At 40.5% G+C, this 21,825-nt stretch overlaps 2 protein-coding genes across 2 annotated transcripts; one reads left to right on the top strand and one right to left on the bottom strand.

Annotated features, from left to right (window-relative positions):
* On the top strand, window positions 1-13,483 carry syk (spleen tyrosine kinase). Its single transcript, XM_076164073.1, has 14 exons — window positions 1-204; window positions 3,075-3,524; window positions 3,782-3,942; window positions 5,104-5,242; window positions 5,595-5,676; window positions 7,004-7,059; window positions 7,856-7,924; window positions 9,104-9,176; window positions 9,646-9,805; window positions 11,239-11,448; window positions 11,821-12,010; window positions 12,119-12,259; window positions 12,545-12,657; window positions 12,747-13,483. Exons 2-14 carry the CDS (start codon window positions 3,123-3,125, stop codon window positions 12,817-12,819), a joined length of 1,869 nt encoding a protein of 622 aa, XP_076020188.1. The 5' UTR covers window positions 1-204; window positions 3,075-3,122; the 3' UTR covers window positions 12,820-13,483.
* Window positions 13,484-15,362: 1,879 nt separating this feature from the next.
* Window positions 15,363-21,141, bottom strand: auh (AU RNA binding protein/enoyl-CoA hydratase). Its single transcript, XM_076164225.1, has 10 exons — window positions 20,847-21,141; window positions 20,207-20,274; window positions 19,352-19,439; window positions 19,099-19,185; window positions 18,860-18,952; window positions 18,145-18,201; window positions 17,581-17,768; window positions 17,394-17,444; window positions 16,430-16,477; window positions 15,363-16,026 (listed from the first exon to the last, which is right to left on the bottom strand). Exons 1-10 carry the CDS (start codon window positions 21,124-21,126, stop codon window positions 15,949-15,951), a joined length of 1,038 nt encoding a protein of 345 aa, XP_076020340.1. The 5' UTR covers window positions 21,127-21,141; the 3' UTR covers window positions 15,363-15,948.
* Window positions 21,142-21,825: the final 684 nt, after the last annotated feature.

A 21,825-nucleotide genomic window follows, 5' to 3' on the forward strand; every position in this document is an offset into this window, starting at 1 on the left:
CGTCTCATTGCTCTGTTTCAGTACAGCGGGGTTACTAAGTTCTCACCAGCTGGAGGACAGACTGACTGAGAGATTGACTTCATGTGGTGTGTTGTTTTAGTTTCGGAGGCAGTTGGATGGAAGATGCCCTGCTGAAGTGCTGACGAGCTGCACACGACACTAACAGGATTATCAGTGTGAAACGGTATCTGCACTGCATACACGGTAGGTCATCAAGGGACGCTCTGTCTTTGTTGTTATACATTCTTCAACACTTCTATCATGTCTGTCAGTCTAAAGGTCGGGGTTTGTTGATCTATTTTCTAGAAATGTGTGTCACTATCTTGAAACAATGCAGAAAAACAGCTTTGGAAAGGTGCTATATAAAATTAAGATTACTAATTTAACTCAATAACTTTTGGACCTCTTGTTTAGTTTTTAGTTTTTTAAACATATGGCTAACAGCTGTTTAACACAACATATTGAAAAGTACATCAAAGTTAAAAAAAGTCTTGAGGCGTATTTCGATTTTGCACTTGTGATTGGTGGTATGTGGGAGAGTGTGTGTGTGTGTGTGTTTGAAATGTAAAAAAGACAGCAAAAACAGGATATCAGTAAATATTCAAACTATAGCTATGATCAAACAATTACATTATGGACACTAGAAGTAGCATATAGATATCAATAGATGATCAATAGATTATATTTGCAATACGCTCGTAAAACATGCATGTAAAAAATCGAACTGGCTGACACAGAGACATTATTGTGGGGTCAATGTTTGAGTTTGACCTTAAACGTTATAGGATTCACAATGAATGGATTATGTGGATTTGTAATAATTTCGTCAGCCGTAATCTTCATCCTGTGCCAATTGGCCATGCCTATAATTCCTAATGAAAAAATCGTACAGTAAATTAAATGTTTTATTTCAAAAATCACAGAGGTTATGTGATAATATCTTATTAATTTGGTCTTTTTTTAAACAAGCGTTTCTTTATTTTGAACCCTTTATCTTTCCTGGTTGATAGATATGGAGGATGTGACGGAATAGTTAAATTCTAGTATGAATTGTGATTATTTAATGAAATCATTTGAACATTCTTCAGCGGCACGGAGACATGTTTCTTCCAAATAGGGAAGAAAACATCTCACTTTACTTCACTTCACTTCACGCACACCAACTCAAACTATTATTAAGATATAACCCCTGTCATGCATGAAGACACTTCTACCAGGAAACTGTGCAGCTGTAGCATATGTTTATGTGTGTGTGTGTGTGTGTGTGTGTGTGTGTGTGTGTGTGTGTGTGTAGTCTGAAGCAGATCATTCAGCGCCAAGCCAAAGATGTAACATTTTCATCGTAAATGTCTTTGGATTTCGATTAGTAAATTACAGTGAAATACACACAAAATCCCCAGATGCATGCAGGTAGATCATCAGGTAAAAATCAAGACAATGACATTCAATTGGATTACTAAAACAAGTCGTGTTTTAATTTGCTTATTGGAAGAAACATTTAGGTCACTAACGACTTTGATTTCTTGCCATGTAAACCACAGTTCTGTGTGTTCAGAAAACCATGTGCAGTGCAAAGTTTAGATAGGTTTAGCATTTTTGGTCTGGTTTTACTTTGGAGTTTAGCAGGTTTGTTGTTACAGCGACCTGGATGCATATAGACAGACGGCAAGAATGCACGGCAGCCATTTATTAATAATCTGACCTGCGATGGTGTGAAACACTGTACCACACTAAACTTCTACCTAAGCATTCTGGTTACACTTTTATGCCATACTAACTAAAACGCTGGACGAGCACTTCAACCTAAAAGTAAACAACTCTGGCCACTCAGCTTTCTGGTTTGTCTGTCAGCATGTAGCACGTCTGAAATAAGCAAGAATAGGTTACCTGAATGATTAATAATAAACCAATTGCAAACTACAACACAACATGCTGTACCACCTGCCAGAAAGTAAAAGCTCCTAATAGAGACACACCGACTCTGAACCGTCTTATAAAGTAGAGCCTCTGTCTGGATTAAAGTTATCAATGTGTGTATGACAACAGAGAGTGCTGTCAATGTAAACATAGATGTATTAGTGTGGCGGGAGTAATGGGGATGTCATGGAGAGTCATGGGGATATGATTGCCTTCTTATCTAGGATCATGTCTTTTTCTCCGATTCAAGAACAGGTGGTTGAGCTCAGAGCGGGCAGAGACTGTGTATCATAGTCTTTGAAGGGTAAACAGAGAATGGCACAAGCAACTTTAGTGGGTGCTTAGTGCCACACCATCAAGAGTGGCCAGTTTAATTTAGTTATCCACCTAAGAATTGTTGATGGTGTTAGTAATAAAAACCTTTGGGTTTGGGAATGGTCTGCTCTACAGATACATGGGTCCAGATTTTCCACCAAGTCTATTGGCAGGTGGTGCCCCATGTCCCATGGTGACATTGATGCAGAAAGTGTCAGTGTCATTCTTCTATAGCAACAGCAGACATGCAGTATGGCCACTGTCTGGGGGTTTCAGTGTACATCCCGCTAACCTGCTAGTGAGGCAGTGAAGTGGTCAAATTATGAGATAACAAGTGTGCAATGGCTTGACCAGCATACTCAGACTGGGATGATGATCTTGAAACTGGACTCCATTCCATTCTGTTAAAGTGGCTCAGACAGAGAATGTTAATCTGCAACACCTTTTGTGTTTTCAGCAGTGGGGTAACCTCAGCTTGCTTAAATGCTGTTGTGAAATGCCTGGTGTGAGTGCTATGCGGAGTTGAGAGTAGATGAGATGGTCTGCAGCAGGTTGGAGGGTTTGGACGGGCTCTTCAGTTAAGCAGAGTCATGTCCCTCATGTCCCTCCAGGGGAGCACCATTGTTTGTCATTATGACAAATGTAACACATTAATAACCAAGAAACACAGTAAAAACAAAAAATGTTCGACTTATTATTTTAGGTATTTGTATCATTTATTAGTCATGCGGAAATGTTTCTTTCATTCTGCTTCCACAGGAGACTGAATACTACTGGTTAAATTTTGTAAATTTAGATACGATTAAATCAGTCTCACCTTTTGGTTCTGCTTTTATCTATAGGTGACCCTGTGACTGAACCTTTAGTTTAGTTAGCTACCAGCCACCAAAATGGCTGACAGGGTGAACATGTTGCCGTTCTTCTATGGCAACATCACCCGGGAGGAGGCGGAGGAGTACCTGCGGCATGCAGGCATGGTCAACTGCTCATACCTGCTACGGCAAAGCCGAAACTACCTTGGCGGCTTTGCACTGTCTGTAGCCTTCACAAGCCATTGCTACCACTACACCATTGAAAGAGAACCCAACGACACTTTCGCCATCGCTGGAGGAAAAAGCCACAGGGACCCAGTGGATGTGATTGATTACCACTCTCAGGAGCTGGATGGCCTTGTGTGTCTGCTAAAGAAGCCTTGCAACAGGCCCAAGAATATGCAGCCAAAGGTGGGGCCATTTGAGGACCTCAAGGAAAAACTGATACGGGAATACGTAAAGCAGACCTGGAACTTACAGGTGAGTTTTCCAAAAGGAGAAGGATAATTGTGCATAACATTGGAAGGGAAGAAAGAACAGTTCATTTTGACATTCACTATGGATGCCTTTAATAGTGTTTAGCCTAGCATTTAATAGTGTTTAGCCTAGACACAATAGAGTCAGGGAAAATAGAATCTGGGGGAATTTCAAGATAGCCTGTTTTTTTTTAGCCCATTTCTCCTCCTCACAAGCATTTAATGAAAGCACAACTCAAAGATGATGTACTGTTTGTCCAGGGTGCAGCTTTGGAACAGGCTATCATCAGTCAGAGGCCTCAGCTAGAGAAGCTAATAGCCACCACTGCTCACGAAAAAATGCCCTGGTTCCATGGTGACATCACCCGAGACGAGTCTGAGCCCAGGCTTCAAAATGGCTCCCGCATAAATGGAAAATTTCTGTAAGTATTTGGCTACTGTCAGTTTGTATTACTAGTTTGGGTTCTGCGTATAGTAAATGTTGTGATATTAATTAGTTTAGTATTCACATAAGCTTACAGCAATGAATGCACATAAATGTTGAATGTAGGTAGCATATTTTAAATGTGTACTCACTTCTAAGCATATTCAAGTATATATAGCTTTTGAAGCTTCAGCCGAACAGTAGTGGTCTCAGCTGAAGAAGCACAGAGGAACACGCTGTGGTTTCCGCTTTGACGGTTTGCAAAGGACTTCCTGAAATAGCCAAACAAGAGGAAGAATGACAGCAGGGCTATACAGATGTCTCTTTTCTCAGCAAACATCTTAAAGTACTGTAAAGTAACTGCTTTTCCACTGAAACAGTCTGAACTTTTGAGAACAGTGGAGACAGGATGTTGTATCCATGGCTGGAGTGTTTTATAACAGCAACAAAGACTGCTACCACATTTTTACACATTTTAGACCCCCACCTCTCTAAAGTTGAGAGGTGGGGCCAAAGTCAGGGTTCAAGTCTGCTAATTTGTGACTGAAGTACAAGTTGAATGTAAGTTGTGGAAGTCAAGTTCAAAGCCCAACTAAAGTCAGTTTCATTTTTAAATTAAGCAGCACAATAGAAAGAAAGAAAGAAAGAAAGAAAGAAAGAAAGAAAGAAAAAGAATATTGAAGTTCTTTTTCTTGACCAAGATCAGTCAATCAATTTTTTTAAATTTAGATTCACCAAATTTACAAATTAGGTTAGGGGGGAGAATGTATTTTTTGATGTTGTCATGATATTCTGGATTCAAATACACGAGTTTCAAAGAGTATTGACTTGATCCAAACCAGGGTAATCATGTACAATCAATGGCAGCTTCACATTCCATTGTTGGTTCTTCCTAACAAAGGTTGAGACCCACTGTCACTCCATATAAGACATAGACAAGACAAGGTGCATACGTTAATATTAATATACTACAAATACTACTACCACGTCTACTACCCCAACTACTATGAAAATAAAGAATATAAATTATAATTATATTTGATTGTTGTTTAATAAAGCAGATTCACGTGTTTTTCTGTATTTGCGACACTCATTCATCCTTCCTTTTTGTGGATTTGTCTATTTTTTGTATTCCAAAACCTTTCTTCTCTTAATTCAGAATTCGACAGAGGGACATGAACGGATCCTACGCTCTGTGTTTACTACATCAAGGACAAGTCATGCATTATCGTATTGACAAGGACAGGTCGGGCAAACACTCCATCCCAGACGGCAAGAAGTTTGACACCCTGTGGCAGGTGAGCAATACATTTCATATCTTATTGTAATTTCATGTTGATATATATAAATGACAGCAAGGATATGTCCCACTTCTTCCATTACTTTGATTTGGTTCAAGCGGAATCACTTGAAAAGCTTCAAATCAGATTTTTGCATGTGCAGAATGTTTGTTATCATATTGACTCTGGCTCATAAAAATAGATTTGACGTATTAAGCCTTATGTCCGGTAAGGCTCTAAGAATAATTCTTTGTTTCTTGAAATGAATATTTCAGATTTTATATATAAATCACCAAATACACATCTTTCTGTGTATTGAAATTCAGTACCTAACTGATCAGCTAAATCTGATTTTCTTCTATAATCACAGCTGGTGGAGCACTACTCATACAAACCAGATGGCCTGCTCCAAGTGCTAACCGAGCCCTCCCCACGACCTGCAGGAGAGAGGGGTAAATACATTCACTATACATGTTTGTGAGTACTGCAAAGGTCAGATTCTGAAAACGAAAAAAATATTTGACTAAGTCTATGGGCCCACTAAAATGCAATCTCAGTATCTGGACATTAATGGCATCTGATTTCAGCAATGTAATCGTCTCACGTCAGTTCTGCCTGGAAGACTCATAGTTCACGTGACTCATTTATCTGGTCCTCCAATCAAAGTCATACCTTTTTTTTCTAGTAGGCTAAGTCACGTTCCATTCATTACTTCTCCCAATCAGGTCTGTTTTCCGCCTGTTAACTAGCTTAGTCACATCATCATTCATAATTTAGTCTGCACAATCACATGCACGCTCACCTTTTAAAATACCATCCACTGACCTTCGATAATGATTTTCTTCAGAATTTGTAGTTCAGTTACATTTCCTAAAATGTCTAATGATGGCTCTTCGTTTTTGCGGAAACTCTTTTGGACCAAGAAGACATTATTCCAACCGCTCTTGCTTCACCAGCTCCCCGCACAAATGTGTGCATTCAAACTTTGAACTCTCCATGGGCACACTGGCCCTAATAGTCTGACATGGCTTCTCATACCATTTCTATGACAACATCCCCCCCTCCTTTCCCGTCAGAGGACTATACAGTCTTAGAGATCAGCATGCTTCACTAATAGACACTTGGGTGGCACGATTGATAACCATCTGACCTTTATGGAACATGTTGCTTCAAGGCCTCTGTTTTGAAGATACTGTATATAATCTTGAGAATTTCAGAATTTGTCTCAAATATAAGAACAATGGCACGGGACGAAAACAAACAAACTCTTTCTGCTTCTTTTGATGCTTTTTGGTGGTTGGCATCCATACTGTTGCATTACTGCCATCTGCTGGAGTGTCCCTTGCCCACTCAAATCCAATATGCACAGCCGTGGCATGTTTGATTAAACACAAAAGGAGCAAATTGGGATTATCTACTATCAAATCTGAGGGGCAGATGGTCTCCGCAGCATTTGCCCCCTATATGATAAATATTGGTAGCATTCATAATTGTGTGTGTGTGTGTGTGTGTGTGTGTGTGTGTACAATTACGGTTACTCCAAGTAACAAACCTACATTATTATGTAAATAGATGTATTCAGGCATATATGTGGTCTGACCTTTACTACACATGTGGATAACTCTATCTGGACAGATTACATGTAAATGGAGGTATAATTCTGAAATGGGGCTTTTCATGCTGGTGTGCTGTGGTAAATCAGTACCTGTATGTGCTCTGTGATTTCTCTGTGTCTCTATGTTAAATTATAAAGAAATGTAATGAATTCCATTTTGACAGGGACTATAGGAAGGCCAAATCCACCACAGGACCATCCTGGAATAGCTTCAGCTTTGGTAAGTTCTCTCTCTCTCTCTCTCTCTCTCTCTCTCTCTACCACAAATTATTATAAGTATATTGAAAACAGAGTGCAACAGTAATTTAGATCCTTGGCTTAAGAAAATTACGGAAACAGCAGTCTTAGTGTTTTCAATTATCCAGAGGAGTCAGAACAACACCTACATCACCCATTGGCCCACAGCAAACAGTGGACTCACTCTGCCTCACACACAGACACCAAACCACCCCACCCACACCAGTAACCTCTCCCGATCAGTGCCCATTAGAATAAAGGTGAATAGTGTGAGGGTGAAGGTCTAACCTCTTACACTTTCATCTTGTGAAAGACACTTTATACCAAAGACTATAATCATGTTGCAGTACTATACTATTATTATTGAATGTGTTTTGATTTGTCTGACCTTTTTATCTGCTTTTTGTCCATGAAGAACAGGAAGTAAGAGTATTGATCTGAAGCCAGTCACCCACTTTGTTAATTATAGATTTGTGGCTTTAAAAGATGGATTTAAAGTTGTAGTGCTTTGTGTTGCTTTTGCATGACACGGACTTCTTTGACAGTTAACGTGTTATTGCCCTTATGAACCAATTGTTTCTCAACTTCCTGTATTTTCAGTAGAAATAGTGAAGGCCATGATCCAAGACATCGACACATCACATGTTTGGACTCTGAGCTAACTCCTTCTCCTTAAACTGTTCTTACTGTAATGATCACAGGCATGCGTCATTACAAGGTCACGACTGATAATAAAGGTGTATCTTATATTATAACCTCTCTGAAATTGTGGTTTCTAGCATGTTGCAGCAGGTGGATTACTCACCAGACTCAAAAACTACTCTGTTCCCATACCTGGCCGAAAAAAGGTGCACTAACTGAGCGGTAACATTCGTGTGCAGCCCCCCCTAACACGCCCGATTTGATTGTGCTTAAATGTGGTTTGCTACCCACAGTACTAACAACCCTCAGAGACTTCCTGCACCCTTTGCTCTGTCACTTCCCTTCTCCATTCTTCAGATATCACATAATGGAATAGAATGATGCTGATCACACACACAACATTTTCATTTCAAAGTGGTCCATGTGCAATTCTGAAAATAGCCAGCACTCTAAATGCCCCAGTATACTTCATGAGGAATCAAACTTTCATCCTCTCCTGAAACCAGCCTCAACTGAGCCATTTGAAATCAACATCACACACAATTTACTATCATATGTGGCTAAAGCATCTTCTCTTCCACACCCTCAACACTGGCTAATATTTATATAATACAAACACTTAGATTTGCGGATGCATAAGCCCTGCCCACTTTGACAGTTGCCACACACACTTGGAGGTAGCCCTACCACACACAGCTAGCTCCAGTCTGCAGAGATATGTTAACCTTCAAACCTCTGAACTCCTGAGCTCCACACCCTCAGCGTAACCCTCCAACACACTAAATGAATGCTCTAGTTTTGAGTGCTGGCTATTAACCAGTTCCACATTTTCTTTGAGGTTTCAGTTCAGCTCATTTTTCTAAACTAAAAGGAACAAGCATGAACATGAACATGCTTGTATTTTTTTAAATGGATATGAAACACTGTTTGTCAGATATTCAGCTTATTGACCGAAACCATCTATTAGGCAGTTGCTGATATTTTTGAATAATAATTATAATCATTCTATGCCCCTCTTTAAATGCATGTGAATCAAGATGTTGACTCTTGCACTTGTTCTTTTCCTCTTAATCCTTTTGTATGGACAATCATACAATGTCCCATTTCATGGACATCTTGTATTACAGTGGTATTGAGACAATAAATAAATAAGCAATTTCCTGACAACATCATACCGTCACATTTTCCCAGACAACAGCAAGCTATATTTATGTTCCAGGCCTTAATGCTATAATGCAAATGCAACAATTTATCACTGTAATACACCATCCATATAAGACTGGCAGCTTGCTTCACAAGGAAATGTTTTTATTGTCACCTGAGTATTACTGTGATTGACATGAGCTCACACATAACCAATATGTTGTCTCATAAACTAATTGCAGAGCTCTCAACGTGGCCCAGTGGATAATCTAAATCCTTATGAAACCAGAGTCCCAAATAATCAAACAGCCATCGGTAAGTAAACAACAGATATTGCGTTTATGGATGTTTTCACACAGACTCTGTTTGGTCCAGTTGGGTTGGGCGGGTTAGGCGTTAGTTTCTCCTGTGCAGCACCCTGAAAGCAGCACATCTGTTTCATGTCATGTGAAGTAACATTTGGAGAACCGCTTGCTCCCTGATCACTTCAGATCATGAAGGCTTGGCAATCTTCTTCTGATCTTTATGCCAGCAAAGCCCTCCAGTGTAGTTATACAGTCAGAGATCCATCTTCTGGTGAAACTGCCCGGAATTCAAACTCAGGGGAGGGGCCCAGCATTCACACTGGCTCACTAAATTCACACTATTTAATTTAGTTGGTTGTTATTGATTTCACAGTGCACAAATCTGAAATCTGATGATGAGATTGAGGATTACACGCCATTGCCAAAAGCAGTAATATGTCACTAACCATCACCCACATGCATGCTTCTTTCTCCATCAGAGGCCATGCCTATGGACACAGAGGTATATGAGAGTCCCTATGCAGACCCAGATGAATTGAGGAGTTCCACAGTGGAACGCTCTCATCTCTTCTTGGAAGATGGAGAACTGGGTTCTGGCAACTTTGGTACAGTCATAAGGGGTATCTACAAGATGAGGAAGTAAGTAGTTTGTATTCAACACACTTAGAAAAACACTTCTGTGGAACTCTGCAAGCCCAATGTGTTGATCAATGCAAATGTTAACTTCAAACATTTTAATTGGCTATTCCAGGAATGCTTGTATGGTCAACTACAGTGTGGTTTATCTATGGTTAAGTTTATACAACTAAAACAACTTGGTTAAAGTTAGAGAAAGCTTGTGGTTATATCAAGGTAACAGTTATAATTTTGTTTTATATTTGATGGTTGCTTCATACACACTACATCAGCCCTGACCTCTGACCTCTGCCCTCTGACACCCATTTACTAAAGGACTGACACACCAATTTCTGTTTTGACAGTCAAACTAGCATTGACATAAATCACAACCTGAAGAGGTTTCCAGTATTGATGTTTTCACTGGGTAGGCCGGCTGTGTGTATGACATCACAATGGGGAATATTAACCCACCGCAAATTGCAAATTTTAAAGGGTATTTCCAAACACTGAAGAGATGTAAATGAGCAGAGCTGCAGCGCAGGTCATTTGAATGAGGTACCACGAATAAGGATCAGCTGCTGCACACGTCAAAGACCCGAATAAGCATATGTGGAAGGAAGCTGAGCGCAGCAATGTCTCTGCACAGGCTGATAACTACACCAGAGAAATATTAGATATATATTTGATCTGGAGATATTTTTAAAAGTCAGTTACTTAGGACTGATAAAAGATCAATCTGGGAATTCTGACAATGTTTAAACAAATTAGGCTTGGTTTTGCATATCAGGGGGATTTTTTTTTTTTGATGTAGAAATAAAAAGAGGATCAGTGCTTTGACAGTCTTGGGAAATTTAGAGAACAAGGTCTATTTTTGTTTTTACTTCTGTGAATCTTAAGTGTGTCGTCTTATCGCCAACAGTTAGACATAGGAGAGCAGAAGTTTATTTCCTCTTAACCGGTAATGTTTTGTTTAATTTTAAATGAGATGAATCAGCTGGATGAGCATGATGGTGCACACGCAGTCATTACTGGAACTACAGACAGCTGGTGGATCAGATCTGCATCACATTGTGATGACCGTATTGATGATTAATCAGAGAAGAGAACAAAGTTTGTTTCCTTGTTTGTTTGTTTTTTAACAAACTGAATGTGTTTGTGAAAGCGGATTAATGGTTTGAGGTGCATGAGGGCCTGGGAATACAGGCAAATTAGTGTTTACTGCTTCACCAATGACCCTTCATTGCCCTTTCCCTGCCAAACCCTGAGGGGCCCAGACAAGCCACAGCAAATGCTATAAGATAGACACATTTATGTAATTTGGTTTGTCTCTGCCCTTTCACCAACTGACCATGGTGCAAAAATATTCTCTCGTCCCTCTCTTGATGTGATGGTCCATAATAGCACTCTTTGGCAGTGTGAGTACAAATCTACAACTAACCTTTAATTTTCATTAGGACAGAGAAGCCAGTAGCAGTCAAGATCCTGAAGAACAATGATAACAACCCTGTGATGCATGAGGAAATGATGCGAGAAGCCAGCGTCATGCAACAGCTTGACAATCCTTACATTGTCCGCATGATTGGCATTTGTGAGGCGGAGAACCTCATGCTGGTCATGGAGCTGGCTGAGCTCGGGCCACTCAACAAGTTCCTGCAGAAGAACAAGTATGTGCTCCTACTGCTTCCTGATCTGTCATGAGGCAATTTAATGATAATGGTATTCAACTGTATGCATGCTCTACTGAATTTCTCATGCAAAGTCCTGCTATTGGCCGTCATCCAGATAATGAATAGATGAGGTTATAGTTATACAAATTCAGTGGTTCTCAATCATCATCGTGGAATACAGTACTCTGGTTTGATGTCTGGTTCAAAACTTGACCAAGTGTGTGGTTTAAGTTTGGTTGAAAAGACTATTGACACCTCTATTGACAAATTTACTTCATTATAAAAGGCGATCCTGCTGGAAAAGTCCAGACTTTTCATTATAAATGTTTGGGCCTGCCATTTGGTAATTACAAATTGAATCCTCTGCAGGCAAACAAGCGTCAAGAATGTCACAGAGCTCGTCCACCAGGTGTCCATGGGGATGAAGTACCTAGAGGAGCATAACTTTGTCCACAGGGACCTCGCTGCCCGGAACGTGCTGCTGGTCACTCAGCATTACGCAAAGATCAGCGACTTCGGACTCTCTAAAGCGCTCGCTGAGGAGGAAAACTACTACAAGGTGATGGCTCTCTGTCTACAGCAGGACCTTTACGGTTCTTATTTTAGGAAACTAACGAACAAAACCACAGCGACTGATGCAATGTACTGTATGTATCATCTCCTCCAGGCCAAGGGTCATGGGAAGTGGCCAGTTAAGTGGTACGCTCCAGAGTGTATAAACTACTTCAAATTCTCATCTAAAAGTGACGTGTGGAGCTTTGGGGTGCTGATGTGGGAGGCATTCTCCTACGGCCAGAAGCCATATAAGGTATGAATCACACTGATTAATTAGCCAGCTTCGTATTGTTAAAAGAAATGACAAAAGAGTAATTATGGGGCAGAAGCTGTGTGTTTGTCTGGATTAGTTTGTTCTGAACAATCAGATGATCAAGATGCAGTGAAGTATATTAAACCTCAGCTTACAAGGCAGAGTGTCACCCGCTGCAGCTTCTCATCTATACTTTTGTAAATCTCTACTCCACTACTCAATTGTTGTCTCAAAATGCCTGCTGATGTTGCTCTACGTCTAACTATCGTTGCTATGACCTCACAGGGAATGAAAGGAAATGATGTCATGCTGATGATTGAAGGTGGAACGCGCATGGACGCTCCACTGAATTGTCCCACAGAGATGTATGACCTGATGAGGACATGCTGGACATACAAGTAAGTGCCCAGATGTCAATGTCTGCAGGTCTGTGCAAAGGAGAATTGGTTCTTGTGTGGCTGATTCATAGTTCTGTTCTGGTTTACAGGGTGGATCAAAGGCCTGCGTTTAAGGTTGTGGAGCCCAGACTGAGGGAGTACTACTACGACATTGCACAATAAATACTCATTTGGATGTCATGATACTATGCAAACTAGATTCAATTGAAGGATGAATCAAATGCTATTGTCCAGCCTGGCTGATATACTATAACTTTCAAACATAACTTTTGATTTTTCTTTCTATAAGTTACATAAAAGTTGTAATTAACAGAAAAAAGCATGGTTTCTACTGAAAAACAACGCTTTATTTTATACCTCTGTTTTATTTTGTAGATGAGTTTATATAAATCAGGGGTCGGCAACTATTCTCCCTGGGGGGCTACATGAGAAACCTAGTTTTGTTGAGGGTCTAACAGTTTTACATGTTGTAGCTTCATTAACATCATTACATTGGAATTATGTTTTGAAAACCTATGGTGCACTTCCTCTTCAGTATTCATATTTAAAAGGTTTGTTTTATTGAACCGTGGAGCAGAACCAGACTCTGTAATTAGTGCTTCTGAATCTTGTATTGCCCTGTAAATTATGTTTTGTTCAACTATTAATAATAAGTAAATGACATCAAAATGGGACTGGGAATGTTTTTACTTTAGTTTCAGCTTCCTTTGAATATTTTCTGTTGTGCAGATAAAAATGCAAACTGCTAAACTGTGTCCACTTCAACTTCATCACGTGTCTGTTGCTCCATTTTCCTGTTTCTCAATAAAAATGCAGATGTTTTTAAGATGTATTTCACTGGCTTCAAAAATGCAAAAAAGACCAAGGTGAGCAGGTCACTTTGAGAGAACTCCTCTCACTTCAGAAATTGTTTACAATGTAGAACTTGGAAAGTGCAAATGTAATGACTGTAATGAAACACTAGGTGGAGACAACACTGGATGAATCAGATGAAACACATTCCTACTGTACTTTTAATAGCGAACTCCCACTTTCCACCACTGGATAGCACTGTATTTGAGGTTTACATCCACAAGGCTTTATATCAAAGTTTTCCTTCAATATCAACGTAGCGGAGCTCGTTGGATGTGCTGCCTGTTTGAAAAGGCATCTTATACGGCAGGATGCGCTCTAACCTCACAACTGGCACTTGAGCAAACGCCTCTGTTGTGACATTAGGGCAAAAATAAAGGGTCGTAAAAGGGTCCACACACTAGTCTAAGTCTAAGTAATTTCCAAAATTGTGGATTGTTTGCAGTCGCATTGGGAGGCTTTGGTGACATCACAGGTGACACAGGTGACTTTTGCATTTTGACTTAACTTCAAAGTGAGTGAGAACACTCTACAAAGACTAGTGTGACGTGGTTTGCTTTCCTACGGTGATCCAGTGAGTTTATGGGATGTCTAAAGTGATGGTGTGTAATGGTCACCAGGCCAGTGCACATTAAACACAGTAAATACAATGGTTGTATGAATGATTAAAATATATTTTAGTTATTTGATGTGATTCCCTCATACAAGGAAGGAAGGAACACAGAAAAAGAAGGAAGGAGTGAGGGAGGAACAGAAGGGAAGACAGAATGAAAGAAGTAGGAGTGAGAAAGTATGGAAGGGGTGGAGAGAACAATGGGAGAAAAGAAAGACAAATATATTAAGGGTTTTTAAGAGCAAATCTATGATCAAGTCACTGCAAATGTTAAATACATTTCTGCCGCGAGAGATTTTCAAATTGAATCTTAAGTTATTGTGGGCGATTGAAACACACAGCTACTCATCAATTTGAAAATACATTTGATGAAATGAAATACATATTGTACCAATATCCTGATAAGCTTCTGTATCAGATGTGGTCCTTTAACTGAACCGTTGCTGCGCAGTGGATAATAACGGTAACAGTTTCGTGTTTAAAATAGCAAATTGTAGCATTAACGTTGAGATGAATTTGACCTTGAGTATCCTCAACACCTGCTGATAGTCAGTTAAAGTTGAGTCAGACACAGCCGCTATGAAGGTTCAGGGAGGAAGACACCAATCCCCGAGACTGGGTTGACCTGCTTGGTTACAGTTACACCTTGGACGTTTCCCATGAGACTCGGGAGGCCTTCAGTATCGGGGAGCCTCTATTTCTTTGCGCAACCTTTACTTGTGGTGGGATTCCCCTCGGCTTAGTGCTGGGACATCTGCCGGAAGGAGGTCAGCCACAGTGGGGATGTCAGGCTGTGTACTGCAGCAGCATGAAGCCACAGGGCAGCCTGCAGGCAACCGCTGGCCGAGGCCTCAGCAGACTCTTGCTCTGCACGCACGTACACGCATCCGCACACACGTGCAGACACGCTAAAGGCTTGTGCCAAACCTAAAGCGTGAGCCCTCGGATGTGTTATTCTTACTTTCGTGACACATTTGACTGAATTTTCACTCTGAGCAGCTTTCTTCATGCTGGCCCAGAAAAAGGTCAACGTTGGTCCTTAAGAGAGGAATAGATGACAAATCCTGAACAGCAGTGAAACTAGATATTAAGAGTGAATACCACAGTGGCCTTTTCAGCATTTAGGGATAAAAGATGAGAGATATGTCAAAGTTATTGGTTTCTTTCTTTTAAACAGGTGACTAAAATCATTTTTCACCAAATACTACTAATTATTCATTACGAGAAGAAAACAAGGAAATCTCCATAGTGCTCCTTTAATCTCAAATCCAACATGTCCTCTGCTGATTATACAAGTGAGGGAAAACATTTAGTCCCGCGATTTCATGCAGATATCACTTACTAAGTGCTGGAAGCACAAGAATACATTTGTATCTCTCTAAAAACCAATAATCCTTCTGACACACTGTGCAGTCTAGTGCAGCACAACTTCACGGAAATTTACATGGCGATCGGATTACTTCAGGTGGATTTGTCGACTCATCCTGGAGGGTTACCGTTAGTGACTATAACCTTCAATCAAACAGTAAAGAGTAAGAACCAGTGTAACTACGTCATGTTACAGGTTGCAGAAATATGATTTACAGTGTTATAAAGCAATGGTCAATGCCTAGTTAGTATGATAGTTCACAAATCTGGAAATTGACACAATCAGCAAGTGCTTTAGATTTTCACCCAACCCTGGGTGAACCCTGATCTGTGCACACATTCCAGACGGCGTCTCAGGGGTCCGGGGGGCCCCTGTATGGGTTTGTGGTGACAGGGTACCATTGCACTCCTGAATATGTTGGAAGCAGTAACAGGAGAGATTTGCAGCGACTGTGACTTCACTCCCCTTTGAAGTGAGGACGCCGCTTCTCCTTGAATGCAGAGAGACCCTCCAGTCTGTCTTTAGTGGGTATCACCTTAAAAACAAGACAAAAAGGTTCCCCATTCACTCACTGCTGGCTTGCTGTTGAAAACATTTTGAACTTACCATTAGCAGTTCTCCGGTAGAGGTACCTCACTACAGCCAATTTATGATTTTCAAATATATGCCTATATGTGCCAGTTGTTGCTTGTAGGTACAGTAAAATTTGCCAAATTAGCACAATTTGTTTGGCACCTTCTTTCCAGTCTGTGGGATCTTAGCACCTGGATTGGCAAATTCTCTTCAGATCTATTCACAAAAAATGCTAGAAGCTTATTTTTACTAAGGAATGGGGAGGATAAGATAGAAGAAAAGGGTGAGGTGGACCTCCCTCCTAAGAGTGTGTGTTTTGTGAAAGATCCAAACGCCTTTAATTAGCGAGTTATTGAGATGATCACCTGAGCATAGCACGCCTCTTCAATGGCCAGACCGGTGGATAAATCGACCTGAAAGAGAAGCGATCAAACTTCAATGAGGGGAAACGTGTGGGTGAGCGCTATACATGAAGGAATCCATGCATCCTTTGCTTCCTGAATACAAAACTGGTTGCTTGAGTGGCTTTGAAGAGGAAGTTGAGGAAATCCAGGCGTCAAATGTTTATGCCCAGTGGAAACAAATGGAGTGACATACAATCTTGCACAGTTTACACAATCATCCACTTATACTTATTGGAAAATAATTCTGCACTGGCACATTCACATTCAGTTACTTTTCCTCCGTGACTCTGAGGTTGCGAGTTTCTTCCTTTAGTTGCTTTCATTATTGCAAGGAACACCTTCTTCTGGCAAGGACAGTAATGACCCCCCCACCCCCCACTCGGCAGTGCAGTCACAGCTTCAGAGTAGAATGAGATTAGGTCCAGTCTACCCATTCACTTTGTCACAATATTAAAGAAAGTCACAAGGTTACAATTTTGTCACACATACTGTTTCTTCCTCATTGACACATTTAGAGACTTCTGTTCGGAACTTTTTGTACATTTAGTACTGTAAGATAAACTAATGCAACCCTACCAGAGTGGCACCTGGTAGGGTCAGTTGGAGAGTGTGTTCTCTCCCCTTATAAACACACACTGTGGACAAATCTATCCACAGTGTGTGTTTGTCTACCATGTGTATTATACCACTGTGAAACTGTTTACCATGTGTATTATACCCTTTCACAACAGGCTCCTAATGGAAGGTCATGGATAAGTTGTTTATAACATTGTTAGTAAGTTTGTAAGTACACACCTCGACTGTGTGTACTTATGCAGTCCACCAGTACTGAATTAGTTGTTGAAATAATTCACCTCATAATCCTACAGCGTGAACATTGACAATGTATTGGTATGTCTGCAGATGTGTTTGGAGTAAATCTCACCTCTATCCCCTGGTTGATTGACAGTTTTGCCATCCTAATTGCAATTGGACCCTGTAGAAATAAAAAATGAAGCAGATAATAGTTTAACTCATCGCCGTCTGTGGTTTGATGAGTTAGAGTTTAGCAGAGGAAGGGACTGTAGTTGAAGCTTCATCAAACAACATCACATTTTCTTATGTTTTTATACCTGAGGGTTGATTTCACGGGCAAGCTCCAGGGCCCGAAGGTAGGCGGCATCTCCGCTATCATTCTGCTCCACGGAATGGCTGACGAGGCCCAGGCGGTAGGCCTCTACCCCGTCTATTGCTCGGGCAGCAAAAATGAGCTCCTTGGCAAGAGAAACTCCAATGACCCTGGGCAGACGCTGTGTGCCACCTGCAGAGGAACGAGACAGGAGAAAGCTGTGACCCTGCACGCTTGGCTGCACACTAACAAGAGAAGAATAAAGTTTATAAATAAGGTATGCATAACAATCTTTCATTTTATGATCCTCCTGTGAAGAATTTCTACAAGTCTCTTCTGAAATACTACTACTACAACATTTTCAAGGCCGAAAATTCAAACACTCATCGTGGAAAACAAAAGGTATTCAAATCCTTAAAATGGTACTTTGTCCAGACCTTGACAGAACACACAGTTCTCCTTGGTGCCATGAGGTCTTTTTGCTCAAGGGTTCTACGTCATATCAAGTATACGGTCCTAAAGTAAAGGTATATTAAACTGCTGGATAATAGCAAGGGAAACGCCTCACCTGCCCCTGGAATAATAGCAAGTTTAGTCTCCACCAGTCCCATTTTGGCAGAATTGGCTAGAGAAAGAAAAGAAAGAGGAAAAAGTGAAAAGACTTAAAACATTCACAAAGCAGATTCAGGTCTTCATAAAGTGGCACAACTTCATGTTTTCAATTTTCAGCAAATCCTGACTTTCACTCAGTCGGTCTGCATGCACAGTAACATTTGTCCCTCTGTTTGGGGCTGCTCACTTTGACTTTAACCATTGGGCAGCCACAGTGCAGTGCCAACTTCAGGTCTACAGCCTTGACCTTTATGAAGGACATTGGCAGGATCATAAAAGCTGCAGTATAGCTCATCTGACACACCGGTGGAGGATGAGGAGGAGGAGGAAGGAGCACTGATGCAGCCACTGGCCACTTGTGACGAGATCAGAAAATGAGTAAGGGCAACCTTTTTCTGTAAGCACCAACTCTTTCCAGCACTCTGCCTACACTCCTCGGATGATCTGACAAGAGATAATATCAGGTGATCACAACATAGAAACTGTAGTAGTTGTCAATATCGTTTTTGGGGAAACTGGAAATAATAATATTAATGAACTGACTAATTTGAGTATTAATTGTACCACTTGTGCCAGTCATCTCCTTTCTCCTGCCCCTAGACACACCTGTCACTTCCTGCATTGTACGATATTCAACATTCTATAAACTATCTAAAGTTCCCCCTTCTTACATGAAATTCTGATGTCACAAGCCAGAGCCATTTCCAAGCCACCTCCTAACGCAGCTCCATCGATTGCAGCGATCACTGGCATCGGGAGATTACCTGTAATAGAAAACCCAACACTTTCACTGCTTTCAGTCTTTGTGCTGAGTGGACTGAACACACTATACACACAGGTGCAATCCAATGTCTTTCCTTCTTTAACACACAAGACACAACCAAGCCCCATCCATCACTAAAGCCTGTACCGAGTTCTGTGATGAGCGCTCTTGCTTTCGACACAAACGGTCCCACTTCACTTTGGTGCATCTTGGCCCTTTCCTTCAGGTCTGCACCTGCACACAGGGACAAAGCGTCAACAAGGTGCAGCTTCCTCCCACTCATTATTTCATTGTAGGCACTAATATTCTGTGAAATTCTATGTTTACATAGTTCAAGGGCATCAAAACGTTGAATTTAGAGCTAATTAATGTTGAAAAATACACAAATAAACGTATGTACCTGCACAGAATACCCCAGGAACTAAACTGCATAAAATGACACTCCGTACTTTGCCGTTCTTCTTGATGTCCTCCACAGCCCCAAACATCTAAATACAAAAATATTTTATTAGCAGTTTGGAAAATGTCACAGTTTCAGATATCATGTTTCACAACCAGTTGGTAGCAGATCTGAAACCAAAAAGCAGAAGGTGTGTGTTATTTGTCACATAAACTGAACTAGACCACATTTATAGCACGCATTCATATACGGTGTTTAGCTATATAAGGAAAAGCACGTTTAAGGTATTAATGCACGCAGGATGCAGGTTGGATGACCTTCTAATCAAACTGCATCCTGATTGCTACATTTGGATGTGGAGTCCATAAACACACGAGGATGTGGTCTGGCTCGCACCTGTGCCAGTGACAGCTCACACAACAACATACTGGATGGATGATGATGAGCAGTCACTCCAGCTTTTTGTATTTTCCATTTTACAGTATAAATTTCTCCAAAAATGCAAAGATTATCAAAGTTGTGTGTGATGAAGCAGGCAGCGAAACACATTTGTCACAGAGCAGCATCCTAATCTAAGAAATGTAGAAGTGGTGTAGCAGAAGTTAATTGCAAACGCGAAACAGATGTTAAGTTTCATTTCAATTTGGTTCACTTAAAAGTTGGTAACATAAATATTTGTACAAACAATGAATATGAAACATGTTAAATGCAAAGGAGAGGTAAATAACAGATGATTTCTTTATTTTCGTATTGCTGCGGAAAAGGAGCACCACAGAAAATGATGCGTTCGGTGTCATGCTTATTTCTGAGATTGCATTTTGAATTATAAGATAAAAAGCAAACAGCCATACATACCATGTTCACTAGGTTTCTGCTTATGGCATTTTTGGCTTTTGGACGGTTTATTCCAACAACGACAATACCTGAAAGACATTATTTCAAGGACATCACACACCAGACACATCAAACAATACGATCTATTTTTCATAACATCAGAAAACATTAACAACATTTTTGTTTATTACTTAGGTTTTACATGCCATTCTATAGGCCTAAGAGAAAAAACATTGTTTATATTTGTTTTTCTTTAAATGCGAAACAGTTGTGTATTCATAACCTTTGTAAGTTAACATAATTTTGTTTTTTATATGTTTTGTATCAAATTAATCCTTGGTTACGTTGTGGTTTAAGTGAAAAAGATCAACATACATATACCTGTATACAACATAGTGGGTTTAAATGTTCTTATTTCACAAATGTGGTGATTCTGGTGGTCAAAAATGATGTGTAAATGCGAAAATGCAGCGTTTTTAGTTAAATATCTACAATTGTTGGGAAACCCCAGGTGTTCCATTTCCTGTTTATGTATTTTTGGAGTGACGTAGGTTCCGGTCTTTTCTGCAAAGTGGTAGTGGGGGGGTCTCTTCTGTTTAAATCGCGGATTGTGTCTTTACGTCTCTCCTGTATCCATAGAAACGCGGTGGTGCAGTCTTACCTGCGTCCTCTCCATCCAGATGTCTCACTTTCAGCTCGTCCTTTGAGTCGGAGCTGTAGTGGCGAGTTGCTGCTGCGTTCGGGCGACCGGCAGATATTTTGCCGGAGGAAGCGAAGAGCCGACATGCTGGTCCGAGCCGAGCCGAGTCCGCACCCGGGAGGCGGAATGCTCCTAGCAACACATTGCGCCCCAATAGGACCGCCATGTTGACAGCCGCAGTGTTGCTTTGACTTTCAACTCTGAACCCAGTGATGTCAGCAGTCACGTGGGTGCTTTGCATGGCGGGTATATTTCTATCTTCTGCTCGCCGTAAAAAAATGTGTTTTATACATTATCTATTACTTCACCTACTCTTTTATTCAGAGAGAGAGGGAGAGAAACAAGTCATCATCTAACTGCTTTCTCTCTTTTATTACCTAACGTTTGAGTCCTGATCCAGGAAGAGGAGCTCAAGTCCACAGGGAGGTCAACATAAACCACCAATAAAGTTTTTTGTTTTTTTTACCAGCTTTGCAGGTATCAAGTACAGAATGAGTGTATATTTATTAAAAACAAAATAATGTTGATCACTTAACATTAATAATCTTGTATTTGTTTTCAATAACCTATGGGTTTTTATTTGCATTTCACACAATGTCTCAGGTTTTTTGGGGAATTTTGGGTTTGTCTTCCAAAACTAATATCCATATACAATAACACCACCATAGCCTGAATAAATTGAGCCTTTATACCTGATAAAATAGTAACTTCATGTTTAATAGGATGTGTATGTATTGATGGGGAAATTAAGAACACACATTAAAACAGTGAACACAAACATTCAGTGACAACACATTTATTGTAAACAAAGACAGTCACATTTACAATAAAACTTGAGAAATGATTTAGAAACAGGTAGCTGGAAATCAGGCTGCTGAGCGAAGAGAGTTCTCATCATGACAATGTGCCATAATGTGACGGTAAACCCACACACCATTCC

This window comes from Genypterus blacodes, unplaced genomic scaffold (assembly GCF_046128005.1).
Source record: "Genypterus blacodes isolate CSIRO-AG114 ecotype Tasmania unplaced genomic scaffold, CSIRO-AGI_Gbla_v1 ptg000133l_1, whole genome shotgun sequence".
Taxonomy (NCBI): Eukaryota; Metazoa; Chordata; class Actinopteri; order Ophidiiformes; family Ophidiidae; genus Genypterus; species Genypterus blacodes.